Source organism: Phalangium opilio, unplaced genomic scaffold, assembly GCF_054372755.1.
Source record: "Phalangium opilio isolate 3A_F unplaced genomic scaffold, DU_Popi_V2 ptg000048l_1, whole genome shotgun sequence".
Classification (NCBI taxonomy): domain Eukaryota; kingdom Metazoa; phylum Arthropoda; class Arachnida; order Opiliones; family Phalangiidae; genus Phalangium; species Phalangium opilio.
The window spans coordinates 1091467-1119168 of NW_028324170.1; the positions used below are offsets into that span (position 1 = coordinate 1091467).

The 27702-nt window shown below is 39.9% G+C and overlaps 9 protein-coding genes and 1 long non-coding RNA gene across 14 annotated transcripts; 4 read left to right on the forward strand and 6 right to left on the reverse strand.

The window, feature by feature from the left end:
* Positions 1-302: 302 nt before the first annotated feature.
* LOC149673547 (uncharacterized) lies at positions 303-3126 on the reverse strand. Its single transcript, XM_089839127.1, has 2 exons — positions 2335-3126; positions 303-2243 (listed from the first exon to the last, which is right to left on the reverse strand). Exon 2 carries the CDS (start codon positions 2142-2144, stop codon positions 1521-1523), a length of 624 nt encoding a protein of 207 aa, XP_089695253.1. The 5' UTR covers positions 2145-2243; positions 2335-3126; the 3' UTR covers positions 303-1520.
* Positions 3127-3245: 119 nt separating this feature from the next.
* On the reverse strand, positions 3246-16590 carry LOC149673548 (uncharacterized). Of its 2 annotated transcripts, none has more exons than XM_089839110.1 (5): positions 16367-16590; positions 5686-7877; positions 5429-5602; positions 4256-4446; positions 3246-3795 (listed from the first exon to the last, which is right to left on the reverse strand). In XM_089839110.1, the coding sequence occupies exons 2-5, from the start codon at positions 7816-7818 to the stop codon at positions 3381-3383; spliced, it is 2913 nt and encodes a 970-aa protein (XP_089695236.1). In that variant the 5' UTR covers positions 7819-7877; positions 16367-16590; the 3' UTR covers positions 3246-3380. The 2 variants fall into 2 exon arrangements, with proteins under 2 accessions (XP_089695236.1, XP_089695235.1); XM_089839109.1 differs by lacking the exon at positions 16367-16590 and adding an exon at positions 12324-12564.
* LOC149673549 (uncharacterized) lies at positions 9869-12561 on the forward strand. Of its 3 annotated transcripts, none has more exons than XR_016366877.1 (4): positions 9869-10619; positions 11158-11241; positions 11993-12256; positions 12345-12561. It is a non-coding gene; the product is annotated as an uncharacterized LOC149673549 (long non-coding RNA). The 3 variants fall into 3 exon arrangements; XR_016366876.1 differs by having other exon boundaries at positions 9869-10521; XR_016366875.1 differs by having other exon boundaries at positions 9870-11241; positions 12345-12500.
* LOC149673550 (uncharacterized) lies at positions 13539-27692 on the reverse strand. The gene is made up of 6 exons (XM_089839111.1): positions 27566-27692; positions 26920-27077; positions 15210-16267; positions 14970-15143; positions 14548-14699; positions 13539-14107 (listed from the first exon to the last, which is right to left on the reverse strand). Exons 3-6 carry the CDS (start codon positions 16206-16208, stop codon positions 13690-13692), a joined length of 1743 nt encoding a protein of 580 aa, XP_089695237.1. The 5' UTR covers positions 16209-16267; positions 26920-27077; positions 27566-27692; the 3' UTR covers positions 13539-13689.
* LOC149673551 (putative methyltransferase DDB_G0268948) lies at positions 18253-19535 on the reverse strand. The gene is made up of 2 exons (XM_089839125.1): positions 18837-19535; positions 18253-18745 (listed from the first exon to the last, which is right to left on the reverse strand). Exons 1-2 carry the CDS (start codon positions 19276-19278, stop codon positions 18363-18365), a joined length of 825 nt encoding a protein of 274 aa, XP_089695251.1. The 5' UTR covers positions 19279-19535; the 3' UTR covers positions 18253-18362.
* Positions 19645-20794, reverse strand: LOC149673552 (putative methyltransferase DDB_G0268948). The gene has a single exon (XM_089839124.1). It carries the CDS (start codon positions 20561-20563, stop codon positions 19736-19738), a length of 828 nt encoding a protein of 275 aa, XP_089695250.1. The 5' UTR covers positions 20564-20794; the 3' UTR covers positions 19645-19735.
* Positions 20897-22922, forward strand: LOC149673553 (calumenin-B-like). Of its 2 annotated transcripts, none has more exons than XM_089839118.1 (7): positions 20897-21039; positions 21160-21288; positions 21351-21509; positions 21573-21735; positions 21860-22102; positions 22158-22363; positions 22419-22922. In XM_089839118.1, exons 2-7 carry the CDS (start codon positions 21169-21171, stop codon positions 22521-22523), a joined length of 996 nt encoding a protein of 331 aa, XP_089695244.1. In that variant the 5' UTR covers positions 20897-21039; positions 21160-21168; the 3' UTR covers positions 22524-22922. The 2 variants fall into 2 exon arrangements, with proteins under 2 accessions (XP_089695244.1, XP_089695245.1); XM_089839119.1 differs by having other exon boundaries at positions 20944-21082.
* LOC149673554 (myotrophin) lies at positions 22893-24287 on the reverse strand. The gene is made up of 4 exons (XM_089839134.1): positions 24053-24287; positions 23862-23972; positions 23714-23797; positions 22893-23606 (listed from the first exon to the last, which is right to left on the reverse strand). The coding sequence occupies exons 1-4, from the start codon at positions 24119-24121 to the stop codon at positions 23520-23522; spliced, it is 351 nt and encodes a 116-aa protein (XP_089695260.1). The 5' UTR covers positions 24122-24287; the 3' UTR covers positions 22893-23519.
* Positions 25301-25923, forward strand: LOC149673555 (uncharacterized). Its single transcript, XM_089839133.1, has 4 exons — positions 25301-25486; positions 25566-25605; positions 25670-25717; positions 25791-25923. The coding sequence occupies exons 1-4, from the start codon at positions 25334-25336 to the stop codon at positions 25901-25903; spliced, it is 354 nt and encodes a 117-aa protein (XP_089695259.1). The 5' UTR covers positions 25301-25333; the 3' UTR covers positions 25904-25923.
* Positions 25972-26915, forward strand: LOC149673556 (zinc metalloproteinase nas-4-like). Its single transcript, XM_089840012.1, has 4 exons — positions 25972-26017; positions 26079-26196; positions 26262-26437; positions 26589-26915. Exons 1-4 carry the CDS (start codon positions 25972-25974, stop codon positions 26876-26878), a joined length of 630 nt encoding a protein of 209 aa, XP_089696138.1. The 3' UTR covers positions 26879-26915.
* Positions 27693-27702: the final 10 nt, after the last annotated feature.

A 27702-nucleotide genomic window follows, 5' to 3' on the forward strand; every position in this document is an offset into this window, starting at 1 on the left:
TTCTCTCCATTGCTTCCCCCCTTTCCGCTGGCCGTCACCGATGTCCCTGACTGCGCGCCTGTTTCTATATTACTCGTATATACTCTTCTAGTGCACGTTCCTGTAGGTTTTTGAGGAAATTTAACAAAATTACTGACGGACAAACAAACTTGTATAAAGCTTCCTCCGACCCAAACACGAGACTGACTCTCAAAAGCTTAAAGCAAAGCGCGGGTCCAGCGGGTCCCCAACAAGGCGACTTTCCCTCTGTACCCCAGTTTTGGCTTGGCAAAGGCTAGGGGGCGGGATTTATAAGTGCCCACAAATGTATCCTGCCAAGCCAAAACTGGAGTTCGTAAGGAAAGGCAACTTGTAGGGGATCCGCTGGACCCGCGCTTTGCTTTAAGTTTGAAAATGATCATAAGTGGCATTCGTAAAAGCCCTAAATTTAACGATAATTTTATCGCTGTACAGAAACTCTGCTAGTAATTAGCCCCTCCTTTTCCTCAGCCGAGTTGGTCGACTAGGAAAAACAGGCTTACCGTTTACAATAACTCCTCTAACAATAAATCCTTTCGATATCAGTTCGTATTTAAAAGCCATGTACAAGTTTGTCACCTTGAAATAAATCAATAAACACTTACCACTTCTAAACAGCTCTACGATAATCAAGTTAACCAATAAGAGTGGTTTAAACATAACGTTAATTTTGATGAACGTAATAGGAAATAACAAGAGAGTTCATTTCACGAGCGCATTTATAAAATGTGCAAAATGAACATCTATACTCATCGAGGTGTTATCGACTAAATAGTTTGGTGTCCTAAATATTCATCGCGACAAGGCTGTAACACTTTTGAATTGGGTCATTTTTGCTAACCGATATCAATGTTTTTTGGTAATGGTACGTCTACGTACTCGCCTATAATCAAAAGCAAATAGACATAAAAGAAAATGAAGGGCACTGGGATAGTGCCCAGTATGAAGTAAAACACATACAACCAAGCATCTCAAAAAACAACTCGTAATAACTTGTAATTAATATTTTAATTTAAGTGCATATAGGTATTTATTACATAGCTTTTTTCGATTTCGCTTTTTAAGTTTTATATTTAATTGTTATTAATTAACTTTTAACAATTCCAAGTTAGGTCTGGTGACGTCATTAAGTACGTGCTGTAAAGGCACTGTAAAAGGCTGTATTTTGAAAAAGGATAATGTCTTTGGTAACGTCAGTCAATCATTTTTGGATTGTAGTAAAATGTTTTTGTTTAAAAAAACAATTAACAGTGTAAAATACTCGAAAATGTTTAGAAATCGTCAAGCATTTTCTGAAGTATTGTAGTAGGATTAGTTTTAAAAGCTACCTGTAGATATGAAATAAACAGTAATGCATGACCGGATGACGTAACACGCGTCATGGGAGACGTCATTAAGGCAAAGAATAGATCTTAAAAAGGAGTGTATAGCACACCATTCAGTAACTACCCCGACTAGTGTTTAACACTTACCGAGTATAGTTACTTTAAATATGTTTATATTTAATTGGAATTAACTTCATCGTCCGATTCCAATCCCAACATTTTAAACAATAATTGTTCGTGTCGATTTATTTTCGACATTGCATTCTTTTTCAAAGTGACTTCGACGGTCACGTTCGTTGGTAAAGATTCAGCGCCAATATTACGCCCTATTTTATTGGGCAAAACAATCAGGGTCTTTAACAAATGCTGCATATTAACCTTTGACCCTTTTAGCTCGTCAACTCGACCTATTTCCAACGTATCCCCGCTTAACATCCTAACTACGAAGGTGACAGGTTGACAGACCGTGGTAACGTCAACGTTGTTAACAGTATGAACCTTCCCAATGGAGAATTTATAATGGATACCATCGTTTGTTGTCGTTGTGGGTTTCTTTCGAGCAACTGTTACTTTCATTCGACAAGCCAAGGAATCGGAATTGGGGCAAATTTTGGGTAAGTACGTATTAATGTCTTCGTTGGTTTTAGGTTTAAAGAATGGGCTTTGAAGACAGGACAAACGTCGGTAGGATTCGTTACGTTTCTTAGTTGGTACGTCCGGAAAATAGTCGATTTTCCATAGGAGTTTAAATACATCTTCCTGAGAAGGGTTAAGTACTTCAACGGTGCCAACTTCTTTCATATTTCTAAGCGATACAAGATATCTGCTTGAACTAATTCGAGGTTTGTCCAGGAGTACACGCTTGTGTTATGATTTTGAATGAACGTTTTGTAGGTAAAGCTATAAGTGATATGCAAAGACTACATTGTTTTCTTGACGTTCCCGTTGAAGTTATTGGATGTAATTAATAATTTATGATTACATTACGAACCTCAACGTATATCCCGTTGCAATTATATCGGAAGAAAAGAAAAGATTTGAAACTGAAGGAGCTCGAACGAACGTTTCTTACACGCGAATTTCTAAAAATCCTAACCCCAAACTAGACTACGCTATCACACCTAATGCATTCATTAAATTTACTAGAAAAATAGCTACGATTTTGTATTAAATAAACGACGACGAAGAACACGACGACTACGGGCCTAAGTCCTAAAGATGCCTAGAAATAGCAGAATACAGACAAACTCGGGAACCAGGACAACCACGAAAATCAATAATTAAGCCACGGATCTTATAAACCCTAAGGGAGATGGGAAAACTGGGGGATTTCTTACAATGAAGGGTGTTTCTGATAAGTCTGCCATAAATTAAGGGGCGTGATGTTCTTTATGCGATTTTGAGTCGAAAGTGTAACTTCTATCGCCATTTTGCCAAAAGGGACACTGTTTTCGAGTTGGATGGAGTATTTTAAATTAAGAAACCGTTCAAAGACAATGATTTCTAATTTAATAAAGGGGACATCACTAAAACACTCGCAAACAGTGTCCCTTGTGGCAAAGATGGAGATAGAAGTTTCATTTTGGACTTCATTGATTTCCCAAAGAACATCCCCCTTAATTTTTGGCAGACTTATCAGAAACACCCTGTATAATACGGTATATACGAACAAGAGATTAAGATTTACGTTCTAGTAAATCAAGGGCAATAAAAATTAACTTCATCACTCGCTATTTAAATTTAAGCGCCTATAAGGGGGGGGGCGCTAAAAATAGGGTCCTGTATTTGTATGGTATATCAAGGTCACTATTTCAAAGCGATCACGGTTTATAAGTAGGTGCGTCCGGGGGGGGAGGAGTGTATATATTCCCTATGATGAGAATTTCAATAACTATACTACTTAAAACGAACTGTATCTTTTATTTACTTTGAACTTTAACCCTCTTTGGTTTAACAAACAAAAAAATCTATTTACTACATGGACTTTATGTAATTAAAAATTAAAACTTTGTAATAATACTGCAATGGTTATAACACTTATTGGTTCGCAGCTCCAAAATGGAAGACTTTATTAGGTTTTGGCTGTGAGCCAAAATTGAAGCTTTGAGGATTAAGGTTGAATGAGGAACAATGGACGTTTTGTACTTCAGGTACGACGTTATCACACTTTATGTCGTTTGCAAAGTCCTTCGGGACATGACTAGCTTTGACTAAATTATTATTTGTACCACGATCAAGCCTCGAAGCTCTTCTCTGTCCGTGTCTTCGATAATTTCTTGATCTTCGGTTAAACCTTAGCGGCTTCAGGTCATAGGTCTTAACAGTGTTTCGCATCTTTACTTCCGGTTCGGAAATATCCTCGCTAATACTGGATCGCCGCCTTGGAGTTCGCGAAAAAACTATTTTCCCACATTTATCGTCTACTTCTTCAACGAGAAGACTTCGTCTCGATCTTTACGCGGATAAAAGTACCACGTAATGTACTTAACAAACCTCACCAGGGCCGAGATAAAACGGTAACTTGACCCCCATAGTATTAGTGTTAGTGTTAGACTTAAGAGAGGTTAGATTAGACTTAATAGACCATTCGGAAATTACATACAGAGGAACCAACACACAGGGGCACGAGACAGCCATTGGAATATTCTCCATCTCGCCAAGAAACACCGCTAGAGGCAGTGAGAGTTGGCTAACCTCCCGCGTGTAGTGTCGAACTCTGGCTCCGTCTGGCGTCGCTTCTTGGCGAGATCAAGGATACCCTAATGGGGACCTCGAACCCTTCCCTGTGTGTTGGTTACTTCGCGTGTAATTTCCAAAATGGTCTATATGGTCAGGTTGCCGTCGTCAAACCTTTCCACGTTAATGTCATAACACTGTTCCACTTACAAGGGTGCAATTACGTTAGTACTTACGGGGTTCGGTAGGGATTAAAGCTATGAAAGTCTTCATCCAGTTTTCTTTTCTTAGAACTTTCATTTTCTTCAACAACGGAATTGTTACTAGTGCTTCGTTTTATTCCCCTTTCGTTTAAACTAAACTTTTTCTCCATAAAAACAATCGAGACATATCCAGATCGTTGAGCGGATTTTTTAAACTCTCGGAACTGACGATGGGGAAGTCGTAATTAGACTCTGGCGTTCCAAGAAATTAACCAAAAACGTGTACAAAAACGACTAGCGTTATAGACAATCTCTTTGACGTCTAAAATGAAGTACCATGGATTTTATAAATCCAACAATGGACAGGCACGCTGGGAGGAGGAGAGGAGTACGTGAAGTTAAAGGCCGACTTCCATCGAAAAGAGTTCTAGCGAACTGAAAACCGAGCATCGAGACTAGGAATGAAGCGACCGCGCCGATTTTCGAATCCCCGCTGGGGTAAAAGATGGAAGAGTTCTAGTTAACTGAAAGCCGCGCAATGTGGTTCTAGCGAACTGAAGACACACAATAGAGAATTTCCATCAGGGGAAAGCAAAAATTCGAGAGGAAATAAATTCGCTAGAACCACATTGCACGGCTTTCAATTAGCAAGAACCCTTCCATTTTTGACCCAGCGGGGCTTCGAAAATCGGCACGGTCGCTTCATTCCTAGTCTCGATGCTCGGTTTTCAGTTCGTTAGAACCCTTTTCGCTGGAAGTCGGCCTTTAAGGGACCGTCCATAAACTACGTCACACAAAACAAGCAAACAAGCATTTTCTGACCCCCCCCAAATCCCCCCGATCACGCTTCGTCACGTTTTATCAGACCCCTCCCCTAAAACGTCACATTTCTTTAACCCCCCCCCCCCAACGCAGAATGATTTATCTTAATTTACAAATTTAATTAGATTAATTTGAAAAGAGACCATTTTTTTCTTGAGTAATATGGCGTTCAACTCAAAAACATTTTTTTCAAGGATTGAAATTCAAAGTTCTGTTCCGTTAAGAGTGAGACTTAATTTATGGACGGTCCCTAATGTATTTCCCTAAGCTCACTTTGCTGGTCTTATTTGGAATTACAAATTCCATGGCCCCACGTTCACGTATACGTTTTTATACGGTAAGTTTCTTTAACGCGTTAAAAAATACTTCAAAATAAAAAGCTACTTGTATGTTCGGTTCCAAAAATTCGTCAACTTCAAATCGAAAATATCTCTTTGCCGGAATTATAGCGGACAGTCCGCGAGATTCGGCCATTTTTAGCGTTTCGTTGAAGGCTCTACCGCCCGCGTTATCAATAATAAGGATAATTGATCCGATGGACATCGAATCAAAAATATCCTACAAGTTATACATAACAATTTTTACGTATTTAACCCCAAAAAAAAAAAACCCAAACTGAAAGCGTGCGTGTCATCGCTTACCTTGAGAAGTCTTCGAGCTTTTTCAATATCACCACAAATGGCAGAGACAAACTTCACCATCGTTATTATATTCGCTTTTTCTATGGCCAATTTAGTGTACGAACTTAGTCCCATTAAAAGATCTTGAAAAGTTACTTTGGCGGAATTTCTAGGTGGGAATAATTTCCGCTTATTAAAGTTCGACATGATGGTCGCGAAAGTCGACGCCCATTCGGCATATCCGTCAATTAGACTTATTTTCACTGACATTCCGTCATTTTCAAATATTTCGAACTGCTTTAAAAACAGCAGCGTTCCAACGACGTCCGAGCCCGGACCACCCCCGATCGAACAGACACGAAGTTCTTCGCGTTTGTCCTTCTGGTTTTTAAAAAATTCGTGGAAGTAGGTTGGTTGCCTTCTAAATAAATCCTCGAAGGTTGCTTGTACCATTCTCGCGTGAGATGTGCAATACAGATAAACATAGCCACACCTCAGAGCGATTCGGTTGTAGTTCAAAGAATTGGCTTCTTGTAGACCACGGAATGAGTATTTGGTATGTATCTCGATCATGGCGTTGTTAAGGTCACTAAAAGAAACTTGGTTTTTTGATTCTTCGTGGATACAGTCGAGAAAAACGTCGTACAAATTAAAAGGTACCGATGGCAGCGCGTTTCTAGATGGCAGCGCGTTTCTAGATGGCAGCGCGTTTCTAGATGGCACGTCGTCGTAATCGCGGAACCTGTCTCTTCCGCGTCCGTCCAGAGCATCGTTCACATTGCGCGGTAAAGGTACCGATGGTGGTAAAATGTCTCTTGGTATCTGGTTATTACGGTGATATGGTAAATTTAGATGAAAATCAATGCAAGGGTTATTCTTGCGGATGTCCGGGTCTTGAGGCACGGATTCTATTGGCGTGCGTTTTGGGTCACCCACGACAATGTCCGCATTGTTAGGCACGGATATGGCTTCGTTAATTGATACGCGTTTCAGGTCACTCTCGAGTACTTGTGGTATGTCAAGCACGCTCGGCAATTTAAATGCAGGAACATCGTCGTCAGTACGTAAAGACATGGCTTCGTTAATTGATACGTGTTTCAGGTCACTCTCGAGTACTTGTGGTACGTCAAGCACGCTCGGCAATTTAAATGCAGGAACATCGTCGTCAATACGTAAAGACATGGCTTCGTTAATTGATACGTGTTTCAGGTCACTCTCGAGTACTTGTGGTATGTCAAGCACGCTCGGCAATTTAAATGCAGGAACATCGTCGTCAATACGTAAAGACATGGCTTCGTTAATTGATACGTGTTTCAGGTCACTCTCGAGTACTTGTGGTACGTCAAGCACGCTCGGCAATTTAAATGCAGGAACATCGTCGTCAACACGTAAAGACATGGCTTCGTTAATTGATACGTGTTTCAGGTCACTCTCGAGTACTTGTGGTACGTCAAGCACGCTCGGCAATTTAAATGCAGGAACATCGTCGTCAACACGTAAAGACATGGCTTCGTTAATTGATACGTGTTTCAGGTCACTCTCGAGTACTTGTGGTACGTCAAGCACGCTCGGCAATTTAAATGCAGGAACATCGTCGTCAACACGTAAAGACATGGCTTCGTTAATTGATACGTGTTTCAGGTCACTCTCGAGTACTTGTGGTACGTCAAGCACGCTCGGCAATTTAAATGCAGGAACATCGTCGTCAATACGTAAAGACATGGCTTCGTTAATTGATACGTGTTTCAGGTCACTCTCGAGTACTTGTGGTACGTCAAGCACGCTCGGCAATTTAAATGCAGGAACATCGTCGTCAACACGTAAAGACATGGCTTCGTTAATTGATACGTGTTTCAGGTCACTCTCGAGTACTTGTGGTATGTCAAGCACGCTCGGCAATTTAAATGCAGGAACATCGTCGTCAGTACGTAAAGACATGGCTTCGTTAATTGATACGTGTTTCAGGTCACTCTCGAGTACTTGTGGTACGTCAAGCACGCTCGGCAATTTAAATGCAGGAACAACGTCGTCAGTACGTAAAGACATGGCTTCGTTAATTGATACGCGTTTCAGGTCACTCTCGAGTACTTGTGGTACGTCAAGCACGCTCCGCAATTTAAATGCAGGAACATCGTCGTCAATACGTAAAGACATGGCTAATGGTCAACATCAACGCGCGACCGATCGCTTCGAAATCCAATTTAAAAATAACCCTGCAATAAAATAGAAAAGACCGATTGAAATTTTAACTTCAAAGACCTTTGATCTCCAAGTAGGCTTGACATTGAAAACACGATAGAGAGTTTAAGAAACTGATCGAAAAAAGTTGGTAATAATTCCCTCGAAAGAACTTACTACGTCTAAAGTTTTCGAACACGTTTTACTCAATATCTTAACCTGTCTATTGAGATTCCCGTGTCAACCTAAAACTGGGTGTTAGGGTTTTAACCGCTCGGTTTTGATATGGAATTTTTTTTAAAGCAACACGTGTTACCGTAGAGGTAGTTAGTCTTAAACTGAATCCATTGGTACAGTATCGAGACCCCCCTTTAAGATACGGTGGCTAAAATTCTCAAATTGGTGACGTTTTTCAATAGAAAAGCGCGAACAAATAGACTCATGGATCTTAACCCCTTTCCCAAGCTCATAGGGGATAGGAAAACGGGGCAGTATGGCGCCACAAGGAGAGATTAGCATCTAGCATTACATTAAGGTGAGGAGAAACGTTAAAGCCATCACTGACCGAAGTGTAGACGCGGTGGCGGCGGAGGGAGGTAAATTAGATCTATTATCCCTACGCTGGGGTCGCAAACAATTACAGTTTTGGTAGTACCCTTTATCAGAAGCCCGTAACCCCCCCTGTATGATGGACTCCTGCCTTTATAAATACATAGTCCATGATGTGAAGAAAATATTCGGAAGATATATGCTACTAGGGCAAAGGCCATAAATAGTGCTTGGGATTTTTTTGACAACAGGAACGGGATAGGCTAGCCCAAGGAAAAAAATTTCATGAACTGATAAGACCATAGGTTTATAAGTGATATCTTCCATAAGTATAACACTACGTATACTTCTTAATGCTATGCTAGAGACTTACAGCTCGAGCTAGTTCGAGAACGACGGAAGCGAGAATTGAACGGCTACACTCGGTAAACATTGCAGTCCATCTAGGTCCTATTTAGTCTGTACTTAGTAAGCCTTTGACAGTGCCTCACCGGGCGTCGCTTTACCTCGAATCTATGACCTACGTCACTACTTGATAACAAGCTCCAGTTTGTAACCAGTGACAAACTTATGGATGGAACATATCTTATGAACATATGATAAAACTAGAGTAAGCTTTTCTCGTTTGAAAGCGCCCCCTCCCCCCACTTGTTATTTCTGGTTCGGGTTTTTAAATAGCCCATTACATTAATTCTAGAAGAGAATCAAACACCACAGGGTGCGGGGGAGGTCATCTTCTTGGGTTATTTGCCTAGCGTCAAGAAGCACCGCTAGAGGAAGTGCGAGTTGGTTAACGTCCCTCGGCGTGTAGTGAACTCGGGCTCCGTCTGGCGGTGTCTCTTGACGCGAGAAAAATAACCAAAACTGGCGGCCTCGCCCCCCCCTTGTGTGTTGGAATGGAAAAGTCTATAGAGTGCTGTCAGAAGCGCCGGTGTGACGTCACCCATGCTGTTTTCCCATAAAGAAAAAACGGTAACTGTCATGGCCGCCCATTGCTAAAGGCAGACTCGTGACGTTTAACCTTGGATCTGACGTCACAACTGACAGCACTCTATAGAGACTATGGTAGCACAGTCAGGACAAATTGACCAATGAAGTTTAGACAACAGAGTTCGCGACAGTCAACTGTACGATTTTAGTTAGAGATACCCAAGATTCTTCTAAACTAATGTCCCTTATATAGGGACTTGGCAGTACTACGTCATGCAACGTCAGGTTACCTTCCACTAGTGCTAAAAACATACCAGGAGGAGGGGCTTATATAGCTTTCACTGTTAAAAACATGCCATAATGGCGCTAGGGGCGGAGTTAAGCCCGAATTACCAAGTCCCTATAGATAGCTTCCAGTTGGAGGAGGAGCTGAGTCTCGTGACATAAGTTACGCTGCCATATTGGTAGGTTTAAAGCAAGAATGAAACTGAAACCACCCAATATGGCTGCCAGAACAGCGGTAAGACTTGGGAGGGTGTGACGTACTACTAATCCCATCTGAAAGCTCTCTATTACTTGGTTTCTTTGCAAGTAATAAATTAAAAAAAGAATAAAAAGAAATGGCCTGCTGTGGAATTTATTTCTCTTCATGTTTGTGCCTTTGAGGATTGACTAAGTTTAAGTAACCCTTTAACGACTGTCTTCTTTTCTGTTATCTCTTTTCTTCCAGTTTTCTTCTAGAGAAGTCATATAATAGAGAGCTCAAAGTTGACAAACAATACCCTCCCTGCTGGACCTAAAATGTAGTGCAAGGCACCAAGGTCATGGGATGCAGCAGGGGTCTCCAAATTCCAGGAAAAAGTTCAAGTTCTAAACTTCTAACCAAGGACCAAAACGCCTCGCCTTGAAAAGGGGTTGCTATAGGCCTAAACTGTTTTTTCACGCTTCATTATATTATTTGTAGTGTTTCTCTATTTTTATTATTCATTCGAATTTAAACTTTTAGCTTCAACATTCCTTATCAAATTTATTTGAAATTTAAAAATATTAAACATAACAAATATTTTAAGTTCGCTAAATGATGAATCGCGTTAAAATTGTATCGACAATCATGTCAATTATTTTCTAGTCAGAATTAGAAAATATTGAGTGACGACTTGAATGAAGCTGAGACCACCCAATATTGCTACCAGAACAGCTGTAAGACTTCTGAGGGTGTGACGTACTACTATCCCATCTGAAAGCCCTCTACAAACAAATTCTTTTTTTTTACAAACAGAGAAACCAACACACTGTGGGTTCGTACGAAATTTTTACATCGAAAATCCCTGACTTTTCCAGGTTATCCCTGACCAAATTTTGGAAAATATCCCTGACCATTTTAAGGTGTTTACCAGAGCCCACTTCATCACACCTGTCTCATATTTAGCATTGCTCGAAGCATGGTTTGATATACCAAACGAAATCCCTGACATATCCCTGACTTTTTAGGAAAAACTTTTAAATCCCTGGCTTATCCTGACTTTTTCCCCTAATTTTCATATCCCTGACTTATCCAGGTTATCCAGGTTCCGTACGAACCCTGACACAGGGGCGAGGAAGTCATTGGGGTATCCACCCTCTCGCCAAGAAGCTCCGCCAGGGGCAGTGCGAGTTAGTTAGCCTCCCTCCACGTGTAATGAACTCGGGTGAACTCCGTCTGGCGGTGCTTCTTGGCGAGATTGAAGATACCCCACTGGCGGCCTCGCCCCTGTGAGTTGGTTTCTCTGTTTGTAATTAACAAATTTATCTATTGCGTGGTACACTGGATATTTATATTTTATTCCATGATTTTAGGTGCTATTCCAACGTGGGTATGAGAACAGGTGGTCAAGAAGTGTCTTTAGGGCGTGGACGTGTTTATTTTGGAACAACAATAGAGTAATTTCTTTCCCATACATGGCAACGTCATAATCCTTTATCTCTTACCTCAGTGACATCCCCCCTTCCGGGGGCAAATAGTATTCTCTCTAACAAAGTTGCCGCCAACGTTGGGGGATACACAGTTCACCCCCCCTCTCTACCGAAATTACTCTATTCACAAATTTATGCACGCGGCTAAATTTTATCATAATAGGCAGTACTACGTCATGCAACGTCAGGCTACCTTCCACTAGTGCTAAAAAACATACCAGGATGAGGGGCTTATATAGCTTTCATTCTGTTAAAAAAACATACCATAATGGCGCTGGGGGCGGAGTTAAGCCTGAATCATGGATGAAGGATGCGCGTGAAAAACATTCGACGCTCTACAGGATGTGCAACTCCCTATACTAAAAAGTAGACAAGTCGATACTAGCGCCGCCTGGCTACCAGCGCTGGAAACCCTCGCGGGAAAAATAAAAAATACTGGACACGAGAAAAAAAACACGCGCTACCGTCTATTTTTTTCCTTAGCGTCGTCTGCTAGAAGCAAAACAGTTGTTTTTTCTCGTGTCCAGTATTTTTTATTTTTCCCGCGAGGGTTTCCAGCGCTGGTAGCCAGGCGGCGCTAGTATCGACTTGTCTACTTTTTAGTATAGGGAGTTGCACATCCTGTAGAGCGTCGAATGTTTTGCACGCGCATCCTTCATCCATGCCTGAATTGCCAAGTCCCTATTCATGTTACACGTTATTCTATATTTTAACAAAGGAATGAGTTACAACTTCGTCAAGTATTCCCTATCCGCGATTCAACATTTAGGGGAAAAGTACGACTACAAATCGGTAATGCATTACGGGGCAACTGCGATTTCTAAAGACCGAATATCCCCAACTATTGTCCCCAAAGAATCTGGTATAACAATTGGACAACGAGGTGGTTTTAGTTAAACTGATATCAACAAAATAAGGAAACTTTATAACTGCGATGACATAATCCCAGAAGAACCCATGTTTGACCCTCACAAAATTGAAGGTACATGTATATGTACTATGTCGTAGATCATGCAAAACAAACGATTAAAAACAAAATTTAGGCTTACCCAATTGATGTTCTAATGCAGATTCCGGCGATTTTGATTGTGTGGATCTAAACTCGAAGTGTGAAGAATGGTTATTGATTCTAGTACTTCCGTTATACGGGCCAAGTGTGTAAAAATTCTTGTAAATAATGTTGCCGATAATTTCAATAAACTTCGATGAAATAATAAGAAAAGTTTTATCTTATTGTCCATGTAAAACGAACGCGAAACTAAAACTTAGTACACGACGCCATTTTAACGACACGACAAGGCTTGAAAATGGCGGAAAAACTACGCCGCGGCCGCGCTTTCTCCGAAGGAAACCGGGGGGGACCTCAAAATAGACGCCACTTTCATGAAGTTCTAAATCATAGCCTCGTGGATCACGCGACGCGGGGACGCAGGCTGCTCGCCCTTCCAAAAATTACTTTTCACTTACTATGCTTAAACACAATTAACCGTAATTATTACTTTAGTGCGAATAAATAAATTCATTGCTTCTACGCGTGGTGTCCGCAACAAGCTACAACCTTGATCACTTACAATTCGAATAGTAAAATGAAAGTTTAGGCCTACTAGCGAGGAAACCAATCCTAAAAATCTGAACTGAACTGAACAGAGTGAAAAAAATAGTAAAATGAAGAGTTTTTTACCTTTCCGTATGATGATGACGTCACGGAGGGGTATTACGCTGGACATGTCGGTGTGGTAAAACCGATAATTAAGCCGCGGATCTTATAAACCATGGATAAAGAATGCGCGTGAGGAAATTTGTTTTCACGCTATAGGATAGGCAACTCCCTATCTCGAACGACAGCTTATTCCGTATATACTCTGTTACAACATCGGTTGTCAGCACGCGCAAAGCTAGGTCTCTATGTAATCTAGCCTTGCGCGTGCTGACAAGAGACCAAAAACATCAGGATTAAAAGATCCGCGAGTTTTTTTTAGCTCGAGTGCACGGACCTCTAGGCTTTAGTTTCAAATACGTGTAAAATGCTGTAGGCAATTCGCACGTATTTAAAACTAAGGCCTAGGTTAAAATTAATTTCATCCCTCGCTATTAAAAGCTAAGCGCTTACGGGGTGTTGGCCTAAAACTAATGTCACGTATTTGTATGGTATATCAAGGTCACTCTATTTCAATGTGATCACTGTTTAAAAGAAGGGGCGTCGAGGAGGAGGGGTGCAATAAATATATTGCTCATTATGAGAATTTCAATAACTAGGCCTAGACTATTTAAAACGAACTGTATCTTTTATTTACTTTGAACTTTAACCCTTCTTTGGTTAAACAAACAAAAAAGAAAAAAAAAATTAATTTACTACATGGACTTTATGTAATTAAAAATTAAAACAATGTTATAATACTCCAATGTTTATAATACTTATTTGTTCGCGGTTCCAAAATGGAAGACTTTTTTAGGTTTTGGCTGTGAGCCAAAATTGAAGCTTTGGGGATTAAGGTTGACTGAGGAAAAATGGACGTTTTGTACTTCAGGTACGACGTTATCACACTTTGTGTCGATTGCAAAGTCCTTTGGGACATGACTAGCTTTGACTGCATTATTATTTATTTTACCACCATCAAGCCTCGAAGCTCTTCTACTTTGTACAAGATTTTGAAAATCGATTGTACTTTCGTTAAAAGTTATTGGCTTCAGGTTCGGGAACTTTACTTTCGGGTCACACTTTACTCTCGGGTCACACTTACACTGGCTTCTACTGGAACGCTTTGGTGTACCCGTAAAAACAATTTTCCCACATTTATCGTCTACTTTTTCAACCAGACGACTTCGTGTCGATCTTTACGCGGATAAAAGTACCACGTAATGTACTTAACAAACCTTACCAGGGCCGAGATAAAACGGTAACTTGACCCGTATAGTATTAGTGTTAGACTTAGGAGAGGTTAGATTAGGCTCAATAGACAATTTCGGAAATTACATACAGAGAAACCAATACACCGCCATTGGGATATTCTCTATATCGCCAAGAAGCACCGCTAGAGGCATTGAGAGTTAGCTAGCCTCCCGCGTGTAGTGTCGAACTCTGGCTCCGTCTGGCGTCGCTTCTTGGCGCCAGGGATAATACCCCGATGTTGGCCTCGACCCCCCCCTGTGCGTTGACTACTTCGCATGTAATTTCCGAAATGGTCAGGTTGCAGTCGTCTAACCCTTTCAGGTTACTGTCATAACACTGTTCAACTACTTAATTTACAAGGGTGCAAATTAAGTTGTACTTACGGTGTTCGGTATGGATGATACTCCTCATCCAGTTTTCTTTTCTTAGCAGTTCCATTTCGTGTCGTTCTACTTTCCAAAGAACTATACGATTTTTTCATGAAAGCTACGGAAACTTTTCTCGCCTGTTCAGCAGATTTTTTGATTTGTGGGAACTAACAAGGGGGAAATCATAGTTAGACTCTGGCGTCTCTTGGACGCTAACGCGGGAACGTCTAGAATGCCGTACCATGGATTTTATAAATCCCAATAGGAGACAGGCACGACAGGGGGGGGGGGCACATTAAATTTAAATCTATTTCATTAAGTTCACTTTGAATGATGGTCTTATTTGGAATTACAAAGTCCATGGCCCCACGTTCTCGTATAAGTTTTACGGTAACTTTATTTAAAGCGTTAACAAAAAACTTTAAAAAAAAAGCTACTTGTATGTTTGGTTCCAAACATTCGTCAACTTCAAATCGAAAAGATCTCTTTTCCGGAATTATGGGGAACAGTCCGCGAGATTTTGCCATTTTTAGCGTTTCGTTGAAGGCTCTACCGCCCGCGTTATCAATAATAAGGATAATTGATCCGACGGACATCAAATCAAAAATATTCTACAAGTTATACGTAACAATTAACCCCAAAAAACCCAAACTGAAAGCGTGCGTGTCATCGCTTACCTTGAAAAGTCTTCGAGCTTTTTCAATATCACCACAAATGGCAGAGACAAACTTCACCGTTATTATATTCGCTTTTTCAATGGCCAATCTAGTGTAAGAACTTAGTCCCATTAAAAGATCTTGAAAAGTTACTTTGGCAGAATTTCTAGGTGGGAATAATTTCCGCTTATTAAAGTTCGACATGATGGTCGCGAAAGTCGACGCCCATTCGGCATATCCGTCAATTAGACTTATTTTCACTGACATTCCGTCATTTTCAAATATTTCGAACTGCTTTAAAAAAAGCAGGGTTCCAACGACGTCCGAGCCCGGACCACCCCCGATCGAACAGACACGAAGTTCTTCGCGTATGTCCTTCTGTTTCTTAAAAAAATCGAGGAGGTAGGTTGGTTTCGTTCTATATAATTCCTTGAAGGCTTCTTCTACCATTCTCGCGTGTGATGTGCAATACAGATAAACATAGCCACACCTCAGAGCAATTCGGTTGTAGTCCAAAGAATTTCGGAATGAGTATTTGCTATCTATCTCGATCATGGCCTTATTAAGGTCACTTAGAGAAAGTTGGTTTTTTGATTCTTCGTGGATACAGTCGAGAAAAACGTCGTACAAATTAAAAGGTACCGATGGCAGCGCGTTTCTAGATGGTACGTCGTCGTAATGCCGGAACCTGTCCCTTCCGCGTCCATCCAGAGCATCGTTCACATTGCGCGGTAAAGGTACCGATGGTGGTAAAATGTCTCTTGATATCTGGTTATTACGGTGATATGGTAAATTTAGAAGAAAATCAATGCAAGGGTTATTCTTGCGGATGTCCGGGTCTTGAGGCACGGATTCTATTGGCGTGCGTTTTGGGTCACCCACGACAATGTCCGCATTGTTAGGCACGGATATGGCTTCGTTAATTGATACGTGTTTCAGGTCAGTCTCGAGTACTTGTGGTACGTCAAGCACGCTCCGCAATTTAAATGCAGGAACATCGTCGTCAATACGTAAAGACATGGCTAATGGTCAACATCAACGCGCGACCGATCGCTTCGAAATCCAAGGTAAAAATAACCCTGCAATAAAATAGAAAATACCGATTGAAATTTTAACTTCAAAGACCTTTGATCTCACGTAGGCATGACATCGAAAACACGATAGTTTAAGAAACTGACCGAAAAACGTTGGTAATAATTCCCTCGAAAGATCTTAAGTTTTCGTACACGTTTTACTCGATATATAACTGTCTATTGAGATTCCCGTGTCAACCTAAAACTGTGTGTTGGGGTTTTAACCGCTCGGTTTTATAACTATTGAAAAGGAAGCCAACGCGTGTTACCTTAGAGGAAGATAGTCTTAAACTGAATCCATATTCATTGGTACAGTATCGAGACCCCCCTTTAAGAGACCGTGGCTAAAATTCTCAAATTGGTGACGTTTTCTATAGAAAAGAAAACGCGAACAAATAGACTCATGGATCTTAACCCCTTCCCAAGCTCATAGGGGATAGGAAAACGGGACAGTTTGGCGCCACAAGGAGAGATTAGCATCTAGCATCTATAGCATTAAGGTGATGAGAAACGTTAAAGCCATCACTGTCCGAAATGTAGACGCGGTGGCGGCGGAGGGAGGTAAATTAGATCTATTATCCCAACGCGTGTCAACCTAAAAAAGTGAGTTTTTGGGTTTTAATCGCTCGGTTTTACAACTACCGTAACGAATTTTTGGCCATTTATTTATGGACTGTTAGTTTGACCTGGTGTGTAGAAGCAGTTTCGTTCGTTATTTTTAAATAGTACTTCGCAAAACCACTTAAAATATTTATTTTGTTCTACACCACCATCGCCACCGCGAATCAAACCCGGGATAGTCAGACTGATACTATACTGCCTCGTCAGGGATAGATTTAATTTTAGAAGTAGGAATGGAGAACAGAGTAATCTGGGCGCGCGTCAAAGTCCCGGACCCCCTTCCACGGGACGGAGCGGTATGAAAGAAGAGGCGGGTCATAGCGACAGAGGTAAAAAGGAATTACGTATTTTTCGCCGTCCCTGTCAGCAACGTCATTAAAACGTAGTTTTAGTGATCCAATAAGATAATTTAAACTTTTCGTTACGTGTTGGAGGGAGGGGCTCTATACTGGGTGGTCTATGAGTCGGACTGAAGTAAATACTAACCGTTCTCCATTCCTACTTCTAAAATTAAATCTATCCCTGGTCGCGTCTACAATCGCTTGTTGATAGATGAATGCAGAGATAGTAGGAGAGAGAACGAAAGGATATAGGAGCGGTCCGAGCTGTGCTGAGTGATATCCAAAACAGAGGGGAATCTTAGCGATGGGAGTAGAAGCCAAAAATTGCTTTCTGCAAACACGGTGACAGACACATACATACAGTGTAATAACTCTCCGTGACGTCATCGTCACTCGGAGAGGTAAAAATTTGACCAATGAAGTCTAGACATTAGAGTTCGCGTGAACAGTACGATTTTAGTTAGAGAGATTCTTCAAACTAATGTCCCTTTTAATACTTGTTTTATTTGCCAGTAATTAATGGTATGGTCTAGAATTTAAAAAAAATGGCCTGCTGTAGAATTTATTTTACTTCATGTTTGTGCCTTTGTGCGCTTGACGAAGTTTTAGCAACCCTTTAACGACTGTCTTCTTTTCTGTTCCCTCTTTTCTTTCAGTTTTCTTCTATAGAGTGCTGTCAGTTGTGACGTCAGATCCAAGGTTAAACGTCACGAGTCTGCCTTTAGAAATGGGCGGCCATGACAGTTACCGTTTTTTCTTTATGGGAAAACAGCATGGGTGACGTCACACCGGCGCTTCTGACAGCACTCTATAGTAGTCATATAATAGAGAGAGCCCAAAGATGACAGGCAATACCCTCCCTGCCGGACCTAAACGCGGCGAAAGGTACCAAGGTCAGGGGATGCAACAGGGGTCTCCAACGCCTCGCCTTGAAAAGGGGTTGCTATAGGCCTATACTGTTTTGTCACGCTTCATTATATTATTTGTAATGTTTCTCTATTTTTATTCATTCGATTTTAAAACTTTAACTTCAACTTCTTAATCAAAATTTATTTGAAATTTAAAAATATTAAACAGAACAAATATTTTAAGTTCGCTAAATATTAATCGCGTTAAAATTGTATTGACAATCGTGTCAATTATTTTCTCGCCAGAAGTAGAAAATATTGAGTGACGACTTGAATTTTTTTATTACGAACATCTTCCTCGTTTTCAATGGACAATTCCTCAAGGACTTCCTCTTTCAACCTATTCAAGAGACGATCCGCAGCTTCCTGTCCTTCAATTTCCAAAAGTTTCTGATAGGAAGACCACGAAGTCAAGTAACCGATATAATCGTGGACTGTCGTTTCCCCGCTGACAAGGATACGTTCGTCCCGAGTGTAGTCTTTCATGGGTACTTCGACTCCACTGTACAATTGCTTAATCATGTTTCGACGATCATCCCAATATTTACCCAAATCTTCATCGTGAAATTTCGTTACTAATCTTGCCAAATTGTTGGACTTGACCTCGGTATTTCCTAGAATGAATAATAATACTTACTTACAACCCTGTCCTTATTTAAGCTGTCTGCATATTGGGCAAGGCTTAGCAAAATTAATTTAAAAAACCTTTTAACATGGGTATCCAGTACCCATAAAGCGCGAGTACTCCTCCGGGAACCAAAATCCTTTTCGCACTGTCAAAAAAGGCTTTCTGGTCGAACCAATGGAAACATTGGCTTCCCGTTATCAGATGCAACGAGTTATCTTCGAATGGTAACACCTCAGCGGGTGACACCTTGTAGGTTACGTTAGCGGGTGTGTCCGGGTTCCCTTTGGCTTCAACCAGTTGACCTTCGCTGATATCCGTTCCAGTAACTTTGGTGAAATAGGGCGAGAGAATGCGAGTACTTTGACCCGATCCGCAACCAACATCCAAAGCTTCATTCCAAGGTCCTGGTAGTTTCTCTGACAAGTACTTGATAATTTTATCAACTACTATTTGAGGTGTTGTTGGCCGGTATTTAGCGTATAATGCCGCGTGTTTCGCTCCTTGGAATAAGTTGGACATTCTCAAAATTGAGTACAGGTCAGGTTAATCCAGCAAAATGTTTAGCTAATCTTTGGAGCTTAGACTCAATCAAAGTGAAGCCAAATTGGTTAAGATAAATAATTTGTTATCGAAAGAAGATATAACAGTATCAGCTTAACAAGGTCAGACCATCGGTAGTTGTAATAATAATATGATAAATAACATACTGAACAATAAGTATGCCACTTCAAATTTCCGTATTATAGATAGGGGTTTCGTTTGGTTCATAAACGCACCCCATTGTATTTCACTGAGTATCATACTTATTGTTGTTATATCACTTGTGTCTAGTGATAACGCAATTTGTATCTATGGCGAGAGGCGAATAAAATTATTGCAAAAAAGTTATAAGAATTATAGTTTATTTATTTCTAAAGTACTTAGAATAACAAAAACTGAATTAACAATGGATTAATTATTTTATAATAATAACATTTTATTTCCTGCTCATAAGCAAAAAATAGCGGATGACCACCGGCACAGTAGGATTGGTATCTTTACCATCTGGAACATCAAGTTCCTTTAGAATATCACCTTTGATACGGTTCAAGAGAGCCCTTCCATTATCTTGACCCTCATTTTCGACCAACTTTTGGAAATGTGAGAAGGTTGAAATATAGCCAATGTAATCATCAAGGGGCATTTTATTCTCGACAAAAATGTCGTGGTCCCGGACAAAGTCCTTCATGGGTAACTTGACCCCTCGGTATAGATCCCTGACCATGTCGATGGCTTTAGTACTTGGGTTGTACTTGGACAAATCTTCCCACATGTATCTAATCATGACGTCTTCAATGTTTTTCGATTTCTCGTCCGTGGCTCCTTTGACTAGGGTAATCCAATGTCCGTAAACGGCAAGGACTCCATTATCTTGAAGAATTCTTTGGGCTTCCGCGAAGAACTTGTCCTCGTCGAAGTAATGGAAGCATTGGCAAGCAGTGACTAACTGTACCGAGGCATCGTCCAACGGGATTCGTTCGGCGGTCGACGCGGCGAAGGTCACGTTCGAAGGATTTTCCGGGTCCTTTTGGGCTACTGCCACTTGACTCTCGCTGACATCGGTACCAGTAACTTTAGCGAAATGTGGCGCCAATATTCGAGTGCCTTGTCCGGTACCACACCCAACATCCAAAGCTTCATTGAAAGGTGGTTGCAATTTTTGCGATAAGTAATTGAGGATTTTGTCCACAACTACTTGAGGAACAGTCGGACGGTACTTGGCGTAGATTTTCGCGTGATCGGGGTTAAGAAACAAGTCAGTCATTTTCTATGGTCTTTGGATTTTTTAGCTACAAAGGCCTATCTAGTACCGAACGCGATTATAGTCCCGCAAAACGTTAGACTCTGACAACGATGTTTAGTCGTCTCGAGCAAGTAAAGGAGTAGGATGACTAACAATAAATGCAAATAGATATAAAAATATTATCTAAACAGTTACACCCTAGGGTTTAGACATAATCTCGTGACTAACGGCGTCTGCTCTGCAATAACAGTACACCGACAAGACGTCGCGACGCGACTGTTGCTAGTCTGTTTCTAATTGGGTTCAGTTCAGTTTCCACAACCGGCAAGATTTCCAACAGATGTCTCTTAAGTGGATGATATGCTGACGTTGTAATATGCAACGTCATCTCTAGACTGTCAGGAACACGCACCCCCGCATGGTTTTTAGTAGCATTGACGTATCTGGAATTCGACTAGCATAGCATTGCCTTAATAAGAATCTAGCAGAGATAGGAGGTGAGTTCCCTCGACTCTCAAATGGACATGTACTGATTTTCATGTACCGATAACAATTTACCTCAATTACCTACGCGCCACTGATAAAAATAAAATTGACTGGACGTTTTTTTTAAACAGGAGTACAAAATGAAAACGCCTGTCTTCCCATGGTTCGCCCAACTATGTTTTCTACTTGGTTTATTTTACACTTTAGGGTTTGCAATTCCAAAGCAAGATGGTGACAAAAAGGGCAGAGTCGTTGATAAGGTCCGAATTTAATTCTGATAATTGTGTAAAGAAATTGGACCCAATATTCATACGGTCTTTAGAGTCTCAGTGATGAGGAACACTATGCTGATGGGGACCATAACACCGCGTATGACCATGAAGCGTTCTTAGGGGATGAAGCGAAATCCTTTCAAGAATTGACCCCTGAAGAGAGTGTCGAAAGACTGAAGAAAATTGTTGATAAAATGGACAAGGATAAGGTATAATTGTAATTCATTTAGTTTTGAAATGGACTAATAAAAATGGTCGTGTCTTCATGACAGGATGGTTACGTGACACACACGGAATTAAAAGAATGGATTCAATATACGCAAAAACGTTACATCTTAGATGATGTTGATAGACAATGGGCGACACATAATCCTAGTCAAAAAGAGCAGCTATCATGGCAGGATTACATGAATGTTACATATGGATTCATGAAAGGTTTGTACCCCAAGCGTCGTCAAACTGGCGACCTGTTTCCTAAGCCTTGTCAAGCTCGCGACAAGCTTCCTAGGCCTTTTAAAATATTGCTCCCATAGATTATATACTACCTCTTATCCAACAGACATGGACGAAAACGAGCTGGCAAATGACGCGAATGGTGAAACTTATAAAAGCATGATCGAACGCGACCAGCGTAGATGGAAAGCGGCTGACCAGAATAAAGATGGAGATCTTAGCAAAGAAGAATTTGTCGATTTCTTACACCCGGAAGAAACTGAAAGAATGCATCACATAGTGGTCGCTGAAACTCTAGACGACATTGACAAGGATAAAGATGGAAAAATATCTCTAGATGAATACATTGGTACGCAACCTTAACCGCTAACGTTACCAACAATAAAACAAAAAACCTACAACAGGTGACATGTACACTGGAGGAGGAGATGACGATGAAGAAGACCCTGACTGGGTTAAAAATGAAAAAACGCAATTCACTGACTACAGGGACCACAATAAAGACGGTTTCTTGGACCGAGACGAAATTCGTGAATGGATTTTACCCCCGGATTATGATCACAGTGAAGCCGAATCAAAGCATTTAATTTACGAAGCTGATACTGATGGTGTAAGTAACAAATAAAAAAGAAAAGTACTTCAAATAAACGCGTAAATTTTTGCAGGATAAAAAACTAACAAAGGAGGAGATAGTCTCAAAGTACGACCTATTTGTCGGAAGTCAAGCTACCGATTTTGGTGAAGGTCTCGTACGTCACGACGAATTTTAAATAAATTAAAATCGGATCGGGACCATGATGCAACGTTCCCAACCCGGATTACAAAATAGATCTTAACTTAAACATGACTACTTAAAAACTGTCAAAAAGACAATAGCGTCTTTGTTTAATTCTTTCTTAGAATACCGCAATGCAACTATTTTTTTAAAATATTAAAACTTATTCGATAAAATATTGTCTATTTTGAAATTAAAAAACGAAAAACGAGTGTGTAATTTTCATTCTTCATAGTATTTTACTGTTAGTGTTTTTTGTATAAAATAAAAACGCCAAAGAAAGTGCCAAAAACAAAAACAAAACTACAAGTGTTCTTGCGTTTTTTGTATGGGCTACACGTCACGTGTGTAGAAACATTTAGAATATCATTAAAGCTTTTTATTTTTCAAAACATTTAAGTTGGATGGCTATAGTTACAATTTCAATTAATTATTTTTATGGACAGACATAACCGGAGAATATCATAATCTTATAACAATGTTTTTTTTTAAATCCAATCGACCTTAGTAAAATCCTTCATTTTAAACCGTATCGCGTTCATCCTTTACACTCTAACGTTTCTACGTTACGTTTAAAGCAATTCTTCGCAGCCACCAATCCATACCTAAGGCACGTTTACGTTCATTTCTCGGAAGCTAGATTGAATTTCGCGTTGAATATTTATTTTCAAAGATTAGGGGAAGATAATTATCTAAAATAAAAAGATTAATTAAGACATTAGGAAAAATTACTAAATATTAAAAATAAATTAACGATATCCATTATTCCATCTTTGTTAAAGCGTAAATAAAAATTAATTAGGTTTTGGTTTTTATGTTGTTTTTTTTTTTTTTTTTTTGTTTAGTTTTGACGTCAATGTTTGCTTGCACCATTTTCTTTTTAAATATACTTTTTGAGCAATCTCCAACAAACGTATTTGATCTTTTCTCTCATTTCTTTCAATGAATCAAGTATAGCGAACGTTAACGAATTAAAAAACATATTGCAGTATCATTTTAAAAGTTCCTTAATCTCCTGTTTCTCCGCAGCGTCAATATAACTCGTCCCATCTGGTGTTGAACCTTGTTTAGATGCGCCCTTTAAAAAATAAGATTGTTTTTACACAATCCAATACTAAATACAGATCAATAACCGGAAATTGCTGTTCTACTATTAAATAGAATTACGAAAAAACCCATAGTTACTTTCTCAATCATTAATTTCACACAATTTGTGTGCCCTTCCCATATTGCAGCTAGCAATGCGCTGATTCCGTGTTTATCTTTGGCCTAAAACAACAATTTTAATCGTCGTATCGTCAAATGTTACGTTTGCAATAAAACTTGCGCTTACGTTAACATCAGCTCCTTTATCAATAAGGTATCGAACAACGTCGGTCTGACCGTAATCAGCCGCGTAATGAATAGGTGGACGACTATCTATCTTTGCATTTACATCGACACCCTAAAAGATTTCATAACGAAGAGATGGTTCATTACACTAACGTTATACGTCAGTTAACACAAGGTTCCATTTTGACTTACGTTATTTTCAATGTGTTCTTTAACTTGATCCAAGTCACCGTTTTTTAAACTCCATAAGAAATCACTCATGGTGGTTGATTTAAATTAAATTGGTCTAATTAAAATTGTAATTCGTAACTAATCGTAGCTAACGTTGTGACGTTAGTGACTGATAATAATTCCACACCCTTCTATCAAAGTGCGAACGCGAACTCAAGAAGTGCCACTGTGCTAGTAAGTATCGGGCCTTGGTAATTGGCTTCCCAAGCAGACGGCTTAAAAAAAACCTATACTTGTCGGCTCCTCCCCCCCCCCTGGCGGACCGGCAACATTCACTTATCACGTGATATACCGTATAGACCAGCGCGAAATTCATAAGTGAAAGATTGAAACCAAGGCATATGATTCGCAAGGAAACTGAATTAAAGGCTTAACAATGTATGCATCTATGGTTATATGCCTACCTAGTTCAAATACCCGCAACTGGCTTTCGTATTAGCAGAAGTATATAATAATTCTCTTCGAGAGAAGTGAACCACAAAGCTGGATGAGTGTAACGTCACTCTTCCCAACCTCGGAACATTTAGAGCAAGGTTACTAAACCGAATCACATACACGATAAATAGTTCCCTCGTCATTACTCTATTAGCGTTAAAATATTTGGCAAGACGCGCTTGTGCATTTTGTCCCACGTCAAGACGAGGTTTGTGGGATGATTGCTGGGAATTTAGTGCCCCAAACAACTATAGAATAGAGTAATATCGGTAGAGAGGGGGAGTGAACTGTGTATCCCCTTCGTTGAAGGCAACTTTGTATTAGAGAATACTATTTGCCTTCGGAAGGGGGGATATCACTAAGGTAAGAGATAGAGGGTTATGACGTTGCCATATATGTGAAAGATATTACTCTATTCACCTTACGGTGCGATGCCCATTTGTAGTTTGATGTGCGGGAAAGCAAACTAAAAGGGTGAGCCTGGGAAGAATGACGTTACATAACTAAAGAATTAAGAGGATACAGAGTGTCATCCTTCTTCTATTATACCCTTCTGGTATTAGTAATTGTAATTCAATTTAGATATACTTATAATAAATAAATGAACTTCATAATACACGTTTTGAAATCTTAATTACGGTTATAATCTCTCAATTAAGCTGACACCATAAATCGATAAATCATCATTAAGTTGTCGATATCCCGTACGATTTCACCCGCATAAATGATGTCCCTTTGCCTATATATAAACCAGGTGTAACGATACTTATTTTATCAAAAACAACCCCCAAACAATTCGTGGATGCCATGGCTTCTCTAACAATTTTGCTTGTAATTACTGCGTTTTACGTGCGATCTGGTACATCATTTTCAATTGGGAAAAGAAGTTCCAATAAAAATGAAACCGTTTTGGTCATGGAGCTACCCAACTTCGTCAAAGAACGTTACGAATCACAAAGGGTGAGATATATATATTCGCTTGCGCACGTCCTTGACCCCAAGAAAGTAACTTTGACCTGATGAATATTTGCCAATTTAGGAATCGAAAGATTCGACAGATGAAGGGACATTCTCTCAAGGTTTGAACATTAAAAATGGTTGACTTTTGGTTGACGTGGTCTTAAATTTCGTTTCTAAATTTAGGGACTCCAATAAATCCTGATGATTTCGAACGTGGTCAAAAATTACCGCGTAAATAACTTAATTACCATATTAATTAAATCGCTGTTGCGTTTAAAAATGCGCACTGTTTTATCAATTATAGCTTCCGATTTTGTAAACGCTAAAAACAATCCGATTGAGAATGGAAAGTACTTCGAAGGTGACATCATAGAGCCAGATATAATACAAGTACTTCTTAAATCCTTTATGTCATAGACCAGTAATTACAATTACATTTTTTTCTTTCCCCGTAGAGTAAGAACGCTATTAGAGACTCACGCGTCATGTGGCCCGGTGGTAGAATACCCTACGTTATATCGGACGAATTCGGTAAAATTGCGCTAAGCTTAACAAGCAGTACTACCACATCATTAACATTTACTCTTGATAGATACGAGAGAACGTGGTGTTATTGCCAGAGCTATGGAAGAATATCACACGCACACTTGTCTAACTTTTGTACCAAGAACGATGGAAATGGATTATATTTATATCAAAAAAGGTGAAGGGTAAGAATTTGGACTTATTTCTGCGTGGTACACTGGATATTTCTTATTATAATCCATGATTTTAGGTGCTATTCCAACGTGGGTATGAGAACAGGTGGTCAAGAAGTGTCTTTAGGGCGTGGATGCGTTTATGTTGGAACAACAATTCACGAATTTATGCACGCGGCTGGATTTTATCACGAACAAAGCAGGGCTGATCGCGATGACTACATTACTGTCATGTGGAGAAATATCTTGCCAGGTAACTTAAGTTCTACACTTAGTTTTTATGAAAATTCGAAGGACTTGAGCTAGTAAAACTACCAAACACAAAAGGGGCAAAACATTTCGAAAATTCATGTCAGAAATTATGAAATTCATGTTGCATGTTATTCTATATTATTTTAACAAAGGAATGAGTTACAACTTCGCCAAGTATTCCCTATCTGCGATTCAACATTTAGGGGAAAAGTACGACTACAAATCGGTAATGCATTATGGGGCAACTGCGTTTTCTAAAGACCGAATATCCCCAACTATTGTCCCCAAAGAATCTGGTATAACAATTGGACAACGAGGTGGTTTTAGTCAAACTGATATCACCAAAATAAGGAAACTTTATAACTGCGATGACATAATCCCAGAAGAACCCATGTTTGACCCTCACAAAATTAAAGGTACATGTATATGTACTATGTCGTAGACCATGCAAAACAAACAATTAAAAACAAAATTTAGGCTTACCCAATTGATGTTCTAATGCAGATTCCGGCGACTTTGATTGTATGGATCTCAACTCGAAGTGTAAAGAATGGTCTAAAAATGGTTATTGTTTCCAATACTTCAGTTATATGGGCCACATGTGTAAAGATTCTTGTAAACAATGTTGAGAAATGTTCGATCTTTTGACAATTTCAATAAAATTCGAAGAAATAATGAGAAACTTTTTGGCTTATTGTTCATTTCATGATAAACGAATGCGAAACTAAAACTTAGTGGGCGACGCCAAAGACCATTCCAGAAATTACATACAGAGAAATCAACACGCAGGGGCGAGGCCGCCATTGGGGAACTCTCCTTCCCGCCAAAAAAGCAACGGTTACGTCATACGGAGCCCGAGTAATCACTACACGCGGGAAGCTAAGCAACTCGCGCTGCCTCTTCAGGTACTTCTCGGCGAGAGGGAGATTACCACAATGGCGGACTCGCCCCCGTCTCTTGGGTTTCTCGGTTTCTAATTTCCGAAGTGGTCTATTTTGTTGACACGACAAGGCTTGAAAATGGCGGATAAACTACGCCGTACTTTACCGAAGGGGCCCCAAACTAAATGCCACTTTTGAAGTTCTAAATTTATTTTTTTTAATAATTCCGCATTACTGTAATTACTTACGTAATTGTATCTTCGCCACAAACACAATTAACCGTAATTACTAATTATTACTTTAAATACATGCAGCACTTGATCACTTTTAGTATTAAACTGAGAAGTCAGTACTCAGGAGTCAGGGCACTGTCAGGCCTACTATG